The sequence below is a fragment of the Chiroxiphia lanceolata genome, chromosome 22 (genome assembly GCF_009829145.1).
Source record: "Chiroxiphia lanceolata isolate bChiLan1 chromosome 22, bChiLan1.pri, whole genome shotgun sequence".
NCBI lineage: Eukaryota > Metazoa > Chordata > Aves > Passeriformes > Pipridae > Chiroxiphia > Chiroxiphia lanceolata.
This window is the reverse complement of record NC_045658.1, coordinates 1,931,144-1,942,446: the sequence shown is the minus strand read 5'-3', so window position 1 is coordinate 1,942,446 and position 11,303 is coordinate 1,931,144. Positions and strand designations below refer to the sequence as shown.

Here is an 11,303-nt window from a genome sequence, read left to right as displayed (position 1 = left end):
ACAGAATATCCTGAGCTGCAACAGAACCACAAGGATCATCAGTCCAACTGCTTGGCCCTGCACAGATACCCCAACAATCCCACTCTGTGCCTGAGAGCATTGTCCAAACACTCCTTGAGCTCTGGCAGCCTTGGGGCCATGATCACCACCCTGGGGAGCCTGGTCAGTGCCCAATCATCCTCTGGAAGACGAACTTTTTCCTAATCTCCAGCATAAATGCTCAAGGTCCTGCTGAGCCACACAGGCACTGACATTCCCTGCTCCATCAGGCTGCAGTGCCCAGGTGGGCATCTGGAGGGGTCAGCCCCCAGCAGCCACTATGACAAGGCTGGGTACCAGTGGCAGACACACTCTGCTCATCACCCAGACCAGGAGCCTTCAAAAGTGATCCCTGGGCCCCCTCTGAACATTCCTGTGACACCCGGTGCTGTGATCACCTGTCCCCTCCTGCAGGGACAGAGCTGTGCTGTTGCCCTGGGCAGCCTCTGGGCACCCTCCACTGTCATGTTGCTTTGTGCCCAGTGTCCACCAGTCCCTGCTGTGGGAGCTGTGCTGCTGGGCCAGGCTCGGCACCCAGCAGTCCTGCACTCTTGCTGACCAAGCTGTTTCCAGCACAACCAGAGTCAAGAGCAGAAAGGGGAACAAACTTCTTTCTTGTACAGAGAAAGTGAAACTCAGCACGTCCCTTCCCTGACCGGGCAAACCACTGTGCGCACAAAGACATCCTCCCACCCTGCTCCTCTTCCTCCCTCTTCCCAGGGAAGAGCTTCCAGCAAACTGAGCTGCTGCTCACTCTGGTCTTTCTTGACCCCCTGCACTGAGGTAAGTCACCCCAAAGAGCAGGGGACACACTCCTCCTCTGCCACCACTCTCCTGGCCTTGCTCCCTGTCCTCATTCTTTCTTCACATTCCCCCTCCACAGGAGTTTAAAGTAGGAAAATGGGAGGAGACAACACAAGGGTGGGGGGAGCTGCAAGAATCTGTCCTTGCTGTGTGGTTGTGGACATCACTGGGCTCTGCAGGCTTGTCCCAGGCTGAGTACCTCAGGTTTTGAGATAGATGTTGTGTGCTCAGGGCGCCTCTCCGTTCTCCCAGCTCTGTGTGTTGGAGATTCGGATCCCATTTTCCTGTTTTCCCCTCCCTGTCATGTCTCTTTGCATCCTTTCTTCCCTTGTGTTCTCTATCCCATGGAACCACGGCCCTGTACATCACTGCTTCTCCCTCAAAACTGCAATAAACATCCTCTACATGCATCTGAGGTGCCACGACCCATCCCCAGGACATGCAGCTGTCCTCTACATCCTGGGTTTTTGCTGTCATCTACATCTCAGGCTTTCTAATCCCACAGTCCTACCATGGGCATGTCAGAGATTTTCATTGACTTCTGTTATTTCTGATCACACAAGGAAACACCGCCAAAACCCTTCTAGGAAGCTGTTTCCACCACTGCATGTGGTGTCTGGTGAATAGTATCAAACAAGTGATGAGAGCACTTGCATGTCTGTGTCCAAGATTTGTGTGTTTGCCTCCATCCCCAATTCCCCACCCTTTTGCTTGTAGGAGGCAGGATGCAACCTGAATTTTGGCTGGGGATCAGCACCCTGGCAGCAGTGCTGAGCACGGCCCTGCTGGAGAATGGAGTCTGCCGGGCACCAGATGGCAAGGATGGCTTCCCTGGAGTCCCTGGCCGCGATGGGAGGCCAGGGCAGAAGGGTGACATGGGAGAGCCAGGTAAGGGGAAGCCTGAAATGCCCAGTGTGGGGAGCCTGGGAACCTCTTGATAGGAGCATCGCAGGCTGTGGGAGCAGCTTGGGAGACGCTGGATGTGCACCAACTGCTCCTCTTCATCACCTCTCCCCAGGGAGACCAGCGCCAAGGACGGGCATCCAGGGACCCAAAGGGGATGCAGGCGAACCCGGCCCTCCTGGCATTCCAGGGAACCGCGGCCTCCCTGGCCTCCCTGGCTTCATTGGGATGCCAGGGCTGCCAGGGTTCAAGGGGGAGAAGGGGGTACCCGGCAATACCCTGGAGCAGCCGCGCCCTGCCTTCTCCGCCTCGCGGAGGTCCCCACCATCCATGGGCAGGACAGTGGTGTTCGACAACGTCATCACCAATGAGGAGAACTCCTACAGCCCCCAGACGGGGCAGTTCACCTGCCGCTTCCCCGGGCTCTACTACTTCGCCTACCAGGTGGTCTCCAGCGGGGACCTGTGCCTGAGCATCACCAAGAACAGGGAGAATGTCGTCAGCTTCTGCGACAACAACAGCGTCGGCGTCCTGCAGGTGAACTCGGGCAGCAGCGTCCTCAGCCTGGCCCCGGGCGACCAGGTGTCCGTGACCACCAACCCCGCCCGGGGCAGCTCCATCTACAGCGGCTCCGAGGCTGACAGCGTCTTCAGCGGCTTCATGCTCTTCCCACAGACAGGCTGAGGGGCCCCCAGGGCACTGTGGGGTGTCTGTCTGCGTGGGTGATCCCCCTGTGGGTGTGGGGTGGTTTAGTGCCACAGCACACGGGGACGGCCCCAAACTGAGTGTGCAGACGGGTCCTGTGCTTCCACCAATGTCACAACTGGCCAGGCCATGGGTCACCTCTGTGCTGAGCCTGCCCACTCCATCCTGGAGGCAGTGGACTCTCATCCCTTTCTCCTCCTGGGCATTCATACCTCACTCCGGAGGGTCCCAGTTGTCACTGGCTGTGGCTCTCTGCTCCTGAGTGGGAAATCACTGCCTGCCACTGCTTCTGCTACACTAACCACTATAAATACCTTCCTGGCACTGGCACACATTCTCTCACATCCTCCCCATCAGTATAAATAAACCCTTCTTTCACCATATCTCTTTGAGTTTTCTTTTCTACTCATGCAATCTTCCCCAAACCACGAATGTCCTGGATGCTTCCCCAAGCTGTCCAGGGAGAGAAGTGATCCCAGCTTGTCCCTGGCACTGCAGAGGGAGAAGGACAGGAGGGAATGGAGTGTCCAGTCGGAGTTGACACTTACAGGGAGGAATGCTGAGATTAGACTGTGTGTACCCTTCTCTGCTGAGCCCAAGGCAGCTGTCCTGCAAGGGAAAAGACAGGCAGCAGGTCGTGCACCTCACCAACGTGGCTCCTGTTAGTACCCAAACTCTCCTAGGAAGAGGAAAGGCAGCTGTGGTCCTCTGGCCTTACAGCAAGGAGGGACAGGGATATCGGGGTGACTGATGGGGTTGTGGGGTGTTGGTGGTGGAGTTGTGAGGGCCTTGGGGTGAGATGAATGGGAGGTACAATAAGCTGGGCACGAATCAGACAGCTGGGAATCATCAGGGAAGACACATAGGTGCCATACCCTGGGTCTGCTCCTCAGGGGAGCTACTGCACACACATTGGGCACTCAAATGTCTCCGTTCCTGGAGCTGTGAGGAGGAAGCCAGGTCACTGAGTGGAGCAACATCCTGACGAGGGATGCTGGGGCCTCACAAAGTCCAGCACCCAGCAGAACTGGTGGAGCACAGTGGAAGGTGCAGGTCAGAAACTCTCAAGGAGAAACACCCTCCAGTCCCATTTAGGGGTGCAGCATCTTCCATCAGAGCCCAGCAGCGACCTCACATCAGCCCTTCAGTGTCACAGGCATCTCTAAGCCCAACAGAGTTGGCCTGAGGCTCTACTCTCCATGCTGCCCTTTTGCTCAGAAACAAGTGAAGTAAAGGGAAAAGCAGGTGATTTTGGGGGGGCTAGTCCCCATGGAGGCTTCTGAGGGTGGTGGTACATCTTTTGGCAGAGCTTTGTCCCACTTCTGTCCTTCCAGCCCTTCCTGTTGCAGTGGCATGAGTGTAGGTCTTGCTAGACAGCCAAGAAAGTGCTCACTCAGCAGAAACAACCAGGCTGAAGGATGTGAAACTCTGCTGGGGACAGCTGGGGGTTCTGGGTCCCCAAGGGCCTTTCCCAAATCTGCAACTTCCTCCGTGGGGGTGACAGAGTCTGTCCCTGTGCAGTGACTGCCACGACCAGAGGGACCAGCAGCACAGGGTCCTGTCCCCCGCTCCCCACCAGAGGTAAGAGGCGCTGCAGGGTCCGTGTGTCCAGGGTGGGCTGCAGGGGGCCTGGGGGTCCAGTAGTGTGGCCCAGTGCTGTGAGGAGGACGTGGATGTGAGAAGAGGAGGAGGAGGAGGAGGAGGAGGAGGAGGGGAAGGAGACAGGCACTGCTGGGCTGCACACATGTCATGGATGCACCAGCAGATGGAAATAATCAACCCGAGGGACAGAGCCAAGACAGTGAAGCTGCTGCTGGAGGGGGAATGAGATCAGCTGGGTCCAGGGAGCTCCAGCCTTGGTGCAGCACAGTGTGGCAGTCCACAGTGGTGTGTGCATCACCAGGGGCTTGGACACTGGACTGGGAGGACTTGGAGCTGGCCGTGGGTACCACAGACCTCATGTCTTCATCCAGACTGAAAGTCCAACCCAACTTGTGCCATCAGTGACTGCCCTGGGGTTGGCAATGAACACAGGGCCCATCTCCACCTATCCACCTCCCCACTGCCTGGCAGTTGGTAGGGGTGGGACACTGAGGGCACACACATGGGGCCCAGGAGCTCCTGATGCAGCCAGCCTCCTTTTCTCCATGCCCTGGAAGCCACCCTGCCATGGACCCTCACTCCAGCATTTCTTTCCCTTTGCATGCTGCAGAACCAAAATGGAGCAGAGATTCTGGGAGCAGCTCAGTCTGGCCCTCACCTTCCTCCTCCTGAATGTGGGCTCTGCTGTGAATGGAGATGCCCCTCTCAACTGCTATGGAGCTCCAGGCCTGCCAGGAATGCCGGGTGTGCCAGGCAAGGATGGCCGGGATGGGCTGAAGGGAGCCAAAGGGGAGCCAGGTGAGTGAGAAATGAGGGAAAACACAGGGCTGTTGCAGTGGGGAGCATTGAGACCTCCATGGCTGGTCTGCCTTGGTTTGCAGGCTGGGGAGAGGACCCTCTGTGGTCAGGCTGGAAGGAGGCAACAGCACTCTCCTGCCCAAGGGAGAAGAAGCCTCTACCCACATCCTGCTATTGACACCGACTCCCTTTCACTCCCCACCACCCCACAGGTATCCCAGCTCCTCCTGCAGTGCAAGGGCCCAAGGGCATGAAAGGGGAACCGGGCAGCCCTGGCTTGCCAGGCAAGAAGGGTCCCAGTGGCCTTCCTGGTCCTGCTGGAGACCCTGGGGTGATAGGCCTGCCTGGAGAGCCAGGAATGCCAGGCAGCTACAAGCAGAAGCACCAGTCAGCGTTCTCAGTGACGAGGCAGACCAAGGAGCACCCCTTGAAGAACGTCCCTGTGATTTTCAACCACGTCATCACCAACACCAACAACGACTACAACACCACCACGGGCAAGTTCACCTGCAAACTCCCTGGGCTCTACTACTTCGTCTTCCACACCTCGCAGACAGCCAACCTCTGCACCATCCTGCACAAGAACCAGAGGAGGATGGCCAGCTTCTGTGACCACAAGACCAACACCATGCAGGTCAGCTCGGGGGGGCTCCTGCTCCACCTGGATGCTGAGGACCAGGTCTGGCTGGGAGTGAATGACTACAACGGCATGGTGGGCATCGCCAACTCTGACAGCATCTTCTCAGGGTTCCTGCTCTTCCCAGACTAGAGGGTCACCAGAGTCCACACCAGCACCCTGACTGCTTCATCCTGCCCCAAACACACTGCTCACTGCCAGGCTGCTGCTGGCACTCCCAGTTTCTCTGCTGAGTGGGAAGCCCCAACGAGGGCATCACCCCCAGCAGCCAGACACAATCCCTCAGTGTGGGGACTGAGCATTGGCAGCTGCTGAACAGGGGGAACAGGCACATCTGGATGCATCTGCACCCAGAGTGATGGTGCTGAGCCCCCTGTCCCACTGGCACTGCCTTGTAACCCCACCCGATAACCCGACATTACCTCAGGGGTCTCTCTGCCTCTCTCCCCTCCCCACCTTGGTTGCCCCAGGTTCAGCCAGGTGTCCTGGGGCTGCAGCAGCCCCTTTGCCATGATCTGGCTTTGGAAAGTGTCAATAAATCCTTCCCCAGTGCGCCTGGTATAGTGTGTTGTGTCCTCCATGACTTACCTTTCTGCAGGCAGAGCCTGATGGATATGGTGATGGATGTGTGTGTGACATCTGGACATCTGTGTGGCATCAGCAAGTCCCTGAGCCCTTGCTGTGCTCAGCATCAGTGACACCACACACCATCCACACCCTGGCTCGGGGTGGGGTGAGGGTACGACCCCTGGCTGCACTACCTGCAAGAACAGGATGGTCCCTCTGCCCCCATGCAGGCCCCACCAAGGGAGGACCAAGACTCCTCCAAGTAGGGCTCCTGCTTCTCCCCTTCCCCATCAAAGTGGAAGCAATCCAGCTGCAATCCAGCACAGACCACGCAGCAAACCCCACTGAGACACCACTGAGGGTGGGATATCCTGGGGGTCCCAGCCCTGGCGGGGACAGAGCTCTGCTTCCCTGACCCAGACCAAAGGAGTTCATGGCTGTGGAGGCTGCAGAGTCCACCAAAACTCAGTGGGGACTCCTCCTGGTGGCACACATTGTGGGGTGGAACAGGTCATATCCCAGTGTCCTGCGCTTCACCTTCTCAAGGCAGCAGGGGAAAGCAGGCCTGGGAATGCTTTTCCCGCAGGGTAAAATCACTTCCCACACACAACATTTAGGAGAGCCTGGGGCACATGTTCAAGATGATGGATGCCAAGACCCTGCAGCATCCCCTGGGTCTGCCAGAACCTCCCAGCAGAGCCGGGAAGGTGCGGAGCAGCCTGAGGGAGGTTGGCTGAACGCACGCACAACTCTGCAGCACCGATGGGTTCCCCCAAACCTGTCTGGAGCTCAGGTCAGTGTTCTTCTGAGTAGGTGGGGGGATCTGAGCAGAACCCAGGGACCCTGTAGGACAGAGCTGTACTCTGGGGGGGCTGAGGTGTTGTTTGGGGGTGGCTTGTTCTGCTGAGCTGGCAGAGAGCATTCGTGGAGGATGTGAAACTGCCACGGACAAAAGGGCAGGAGCTAAAGATAAAAAAATGGGATGTGTCCCACATCCTTTCACAATAACTCCTGCAGCCAACTTCTGCTTCTCCTCTCAGCCATTTCCAACCAGGACGCTGGTGTGTCCCACTCCATCTCCCCACCCAAGCAACAAGGAGCTCAAGGTAAGAGCAAGGCTGAGCCCCAGCCCCCCACACAGGCAGGAGCACGTGGAACACCTGGTCCCAGGAGGGTGACAGTCACCTGCACCCCTGGCACTTCCCTGTGGCTTGGGGCAGTAGAGAAAAGGGGTGGTGGGGATGCTGGGTGGGGATGGTGGAGATTTCTGGTGGGACCCCAACCTCTCCTGCTCCACCTGGGAGAAAGGAGAACATGAAAGGGGAGATTGCAAAGTCCCAGAGGGGTGACCAGGGAGTGGGCATCAGTCTGAAAGGTGCCCTGGGTGTGGTCTCCTGCTCTTAGATGCTCTGGTCATGTGATAGACCTGGGCTAGGAGCCTGTGAATTCATCCTGTCACATCCAAATTGGACCTGCCATGGCTGGAGAATCCAACTCACCAACCTCTTGTCCTGCTAGCACCAGAGTTTCAGTGCTGGGAAAGTCCACCTGAGGCTGGAGGGCGTGGTTGGGGTGATGTGATGTCCAGATACAGCCCCCAAATGCCAGGTGCTCATCCACAGGCATCCACAGCAGGACCTGGGGGAAGGAGCTGAGTTGTGGGATACAGGGAGGGTAGAAGGAATGTGAGACCTCGGGGACTGGAAACCCAAATGACTGTCCCAGTAATATTGTTTAGGTACAGAAATGCCTCTGGGATGGAGCAGCCATGTGGCAGGACACAAGGGGAAGCTGCAGGGTGCAGGGGAAGGTTTAGGGATTCATTGCCATCTTCGAGGACCAACGCTGTCCCTCAGACCTGCTGGTGGAAGGCAAAAGCCTTCCCCTTGCAGATGATGAAACTGCCCTGGCTGGAGGAAAGATTGTCCCCTGCAGGTGTGGTCCTGAGATGGGATGAGGGATTTCTTCCCCTGAGGGAGCAGCATGGCCAGGCTGGACATCAGACCTCTGGGATAACCTTTCCCAGATATTCATGTGGCTGAAGTTGTGGGCACTTGCAAACTGGGAATTTAAGATGACTAGAGACTGACAATCTCTGCCTCGCCCAAAGGGACTGGTCCTTCCCTCCAAGGCCATCAGGACAGCAGATTTGGCTCCACAGCAGGATGTTTTCCCTCCCTGATGATGTTACCCAGATGTGCTTCCAGCCACCATCCTTCAGGGTAGCATAGAGTGCCCTCCCCAACCCTCCCACCACCCAGGCAAGCCCCTCCACACCCTTCTGTGCCTCTGTAGATGTGGATCATGTGGGTGATGCTGATCTGTCTGGCTGAAGGGCAGCTTGCCAGTGCCACACTCTGCAAGACCTACGGCACCATCCCAGGCATCCCAGGGTCACCAGGACAACCTGGCAGCAATGGCAGAGATGGGCAGAATGGCCCAAAGGGCGAGCAAGGTAAGGAGGAGGCTGCAGGTGGGGAAGACAATCATCTTGTGAATGCCAAGAGCAGGAAAAAAGCAGAGCCAGGTACATGGCCCTGGGAAAGCAATCCATTTTCACCAGTTCCTCTGAGGTGTTGTCAGGTGGGGGTGATGCTCAGGGACTGAAGGGACTGGACAGACTGGAGCACACTTAGGGACCTGGGGAGGGAGGGTGAACAACAGCAAGTTTTCAGTGTTTGCAATGCTATTTTTGCATTCTTTAGCTCCTGTGCAGTTTCCAATTTCAGCTTGTCGATATTAAGAGTGTTTCACTGGCAACTACAGACAGAAGCTGTTTCAAAGCTTTAATGTCTTCTTCTACTTTAAGCATTGTTTAGAGGACATCCCACTAATTTCTTCCTGGACTTGTTTTTGCTCTTTCACAAATTTCTGTAGATTTTCTACATCTTGACAGATTACTGGAGGTAGATTTTCATCCCGTCACACCTGCCAGTTGGGCAGGGGTCTGACCCGCATCACGGGCGGGTTTCCTTCCCCAGATCCCTCTGCAGACCTGTGGGGCTCAACTGTGACCACAATGACTCTTCTTCCTGCTTCCTAGGACCTCCTGGTCGGGCGGAGCACGAAGGAGAGCTGGGGGAGAAGGGAGACCCGGGAGAGCCAGGGTACCCGGGGAAGGTCGGCCCCAGGGGCCCACCAGGCGCCAGGGGATTACCAGGTCTCCGCGGATTACCCGGCCCGCCGGGGGACTCTGGAGACTACCAGGCCACCCTCAAGTCTGCCTTCTCCGCTGCCAGGAGCATCAGCACCTACCCCCGCCGGGAGCAGCCCGTCCGCTTCGACCGCGTCGTCACCAACGAGAGGGGGCACTACGAGAACCGCTACGGCCGCTTCATCTGCCGCGTCCCCGGCATCTACTACTTCACCTACCACGTCACCTCCAGGGGCAACCTGTGCCTCAGCTTCAAAAAGGGACGGGGCGGCAGCAGGGGTGAGAAGGTGGTGACCTTCTGTGACTTCGTGCACAGCAGTTTCCAGGTCACCACGGGCGGCGTGGTCCTCAGGATGGCAACGAACGAGTCTGTCTGGCTGGAGCCGACGGAGAAGAACTCGCTGGTGGGGATCGAGGGGTCCGACAGCATCTTCTCCGGCTTCCTCATCTTCCCCGAGGCTTAGCCCACTGGCGGTGCCTCTGCAGCCCCCTCTGCAGGGCTGAGGACTCCCCTGCAAATGACTCTCGGCTCCCAAATCGGTGCCCCAAGTGCATTGCTGCCATTCTCGCCCATTAAATGACAGCTTTTTGCGTTGTTGGTCCCTTTTTTCCCCCCACATAATGTTCACATACCCAGGGCATTGCTTCCCATCCTCCTGGTGCAGCCCAGGCTTATCAGGATCTCATTACTGCTGAGCAGAGCCAGACAACTCATGCAGTTCCTGCTGCACACCAGGCTGAGGATCACCTTCCAAGACACCCAGAGAGTCCCAGCCTAGGGTTAGGAAAGCATGGAGAGGCAACCTGGCCTCTAGCAGGGGACAGGACACATGACATAACTGGGGCCACTGGGCACTGATGGTAGATGGGAAAATACTGGAGATGGTGCTGTACTGGAGACTCCTGACAGTGGCAGGATCTGGGAACCCAACTTCTCTTAGACTTTTTTTTCGGGTGGTGGTGACAAAAGTATCCACAGGAATTTGTCAAAGCTTGTGATAATGTGTGTGTCACAAGGGAAGGCATTTTTATGCCATGATGGGAGAGGTGTGGAACACACAGCTACACCCACACAGCCCCAAAATCCCAGCAGAGAACCGACACACACGTCCTGCAGCACAGCCAAGTCCTCCCTGAGATCTCCTCATTAAGAGTAGAGCTGATGGACTCGAAGACATCCAAATGAATTAAAGCTGAGGAACTCAACGACATCCCCGGTGACACCCAGTGTTGTACCTGGGTGGTGAGTTGTCTGCAGACCTCACCCCAGCTCACGGTGGACACGGGACATTCAGGAAGTAGAAAAGAGAATTTTTGTGGGAGCGTGGGGGTGGATGGAGAGGATGATGATAAAAGGTCTTAGGGAGGTGGGTGCGATATGGACCGGATTTGTGGAGCTCTCCGCGTCTGCTTGTATGTCCAGAGGGGCCCCCGCAGCTCTGGGATGCTCAGGTGTCCCTCTACCAGCGCAAGACAGTGACTGACGCTGTTGTGACCAGCTTAGAGGCTCCTGCTCGTGGCCGGGGTGATTTGCCGGCAGGTGGCACTGGAGACTGGCTCAGCCCTCGCCCAGCAGCGGGACCGTGCTCGGCGGGGCGGGCACAGCTCCAGGGGCCGGGAAGCAGTGAGACGCTCAGCTCTGCCCGTAAGGTCTGGGAGGAGGCAGCGGGTGGGATTAGGGGGTCTCCCCTTTCCAGCCCAGTCCATACCTCCTCCTCCTCCTCACCACATCGCTGCTTCATCCTTCCTGCAGCAAAATTTGAGGCTTTTGTCCCCGGCTGTGCAGCCACCCGTGTCCCCAGACCTGTGCTCCTCTCAGAAGGTCGGGGCAGAGGTGTCGGGTGTCACGACCCGAAGTTCTCTCGGTGCCAGAGCCCTGGTGGCTTTTAAAACGCAGCCACAACACTCAGGGTGTTTCACAGCTGGAGCTGTAGCATCCCACCAAAAATCGGGACAGCAGGACGTGGTAAGAAGGACAAGAGCAACCCCCAAAACCGAGCTGGGCTACATTGAACACCAGCTCCATCTCCTGCCAGGAGACACTGAACCGAGGAGCAGTGGATGTACAGGGGATGCACTGCCATTCCAAGAGCC

General features: G+C 57.3%; 3 protein-coding genes across 3 annotated transcripts; all 3 read left to right on the top strand.

The window, feature by feature from the left end:
- The first annotated feature begins 741 nt into the window (after positions 1-741).
- On the top strand, positions 742-2,834 carry C1QA (complement C1q A chain). Its single transcript, XM_032709089.1, has 3 exons — positions 742-822; positions 1,561-1,731; positions 1,862-2,834. Exons 2-3 carry the CDS (start codon positions 1,569-1,571, stop codon positions 2,428-2,430), a joined length of 732 nt encoding a protein of 243 aa, XP_032564980.1. The 5' UTR covers positions 742-822; positions 1,561-1,568; the 3' UTR covers positions 2,431-2,834.
- Positions 2,835-3,884: 1,050 nt separating this feature from the next.
- On the top strand, positions 3,885-6,041 carry LOC116797485 (complement C1q subcomponent subunit C-like). Its single transcript, XM_032709068.1, has 3 exons — positions 3,885-4,032; positions 4,664-4,851; positions 5,064-6,041. The coding sequence occupies exons 2-3, from the start codon at positions 4,671-4,673 to the stop codon at positions 5,618-5,620; spliced, it is 738 nt and encodes a 245-aa protein (XP_032564959.1). The 5' UTR covers positions 3,885-4,032; positions 4,664-4,670; the 3' UTR covers positions 5,621-6,041.
- Positions 6,042-7,028: 987 nt separating this feature from the next.
- C1QB (complement C1q B chain) lies at positions 7,029-9,813 on the top strand. Its single transcript, XM_032709088.1, has 3 exons — positions 7,029-7,161; positions 8,351-8,510; positions 9,099-9,813. Exons 1-3 carry the CDS (start codon positions 7,033-7,035, stop codon positions 9,671-9,673), a joined length of 864 nt encoding a protein of 287 aa, XP_032564979.1. The 5' UTR covers positions 7,029-7,032; the 3' UTR covers positions 9,674-9,813.
- Positions 9,814-11,303: the final 1,490 nt, after the last annotated feature.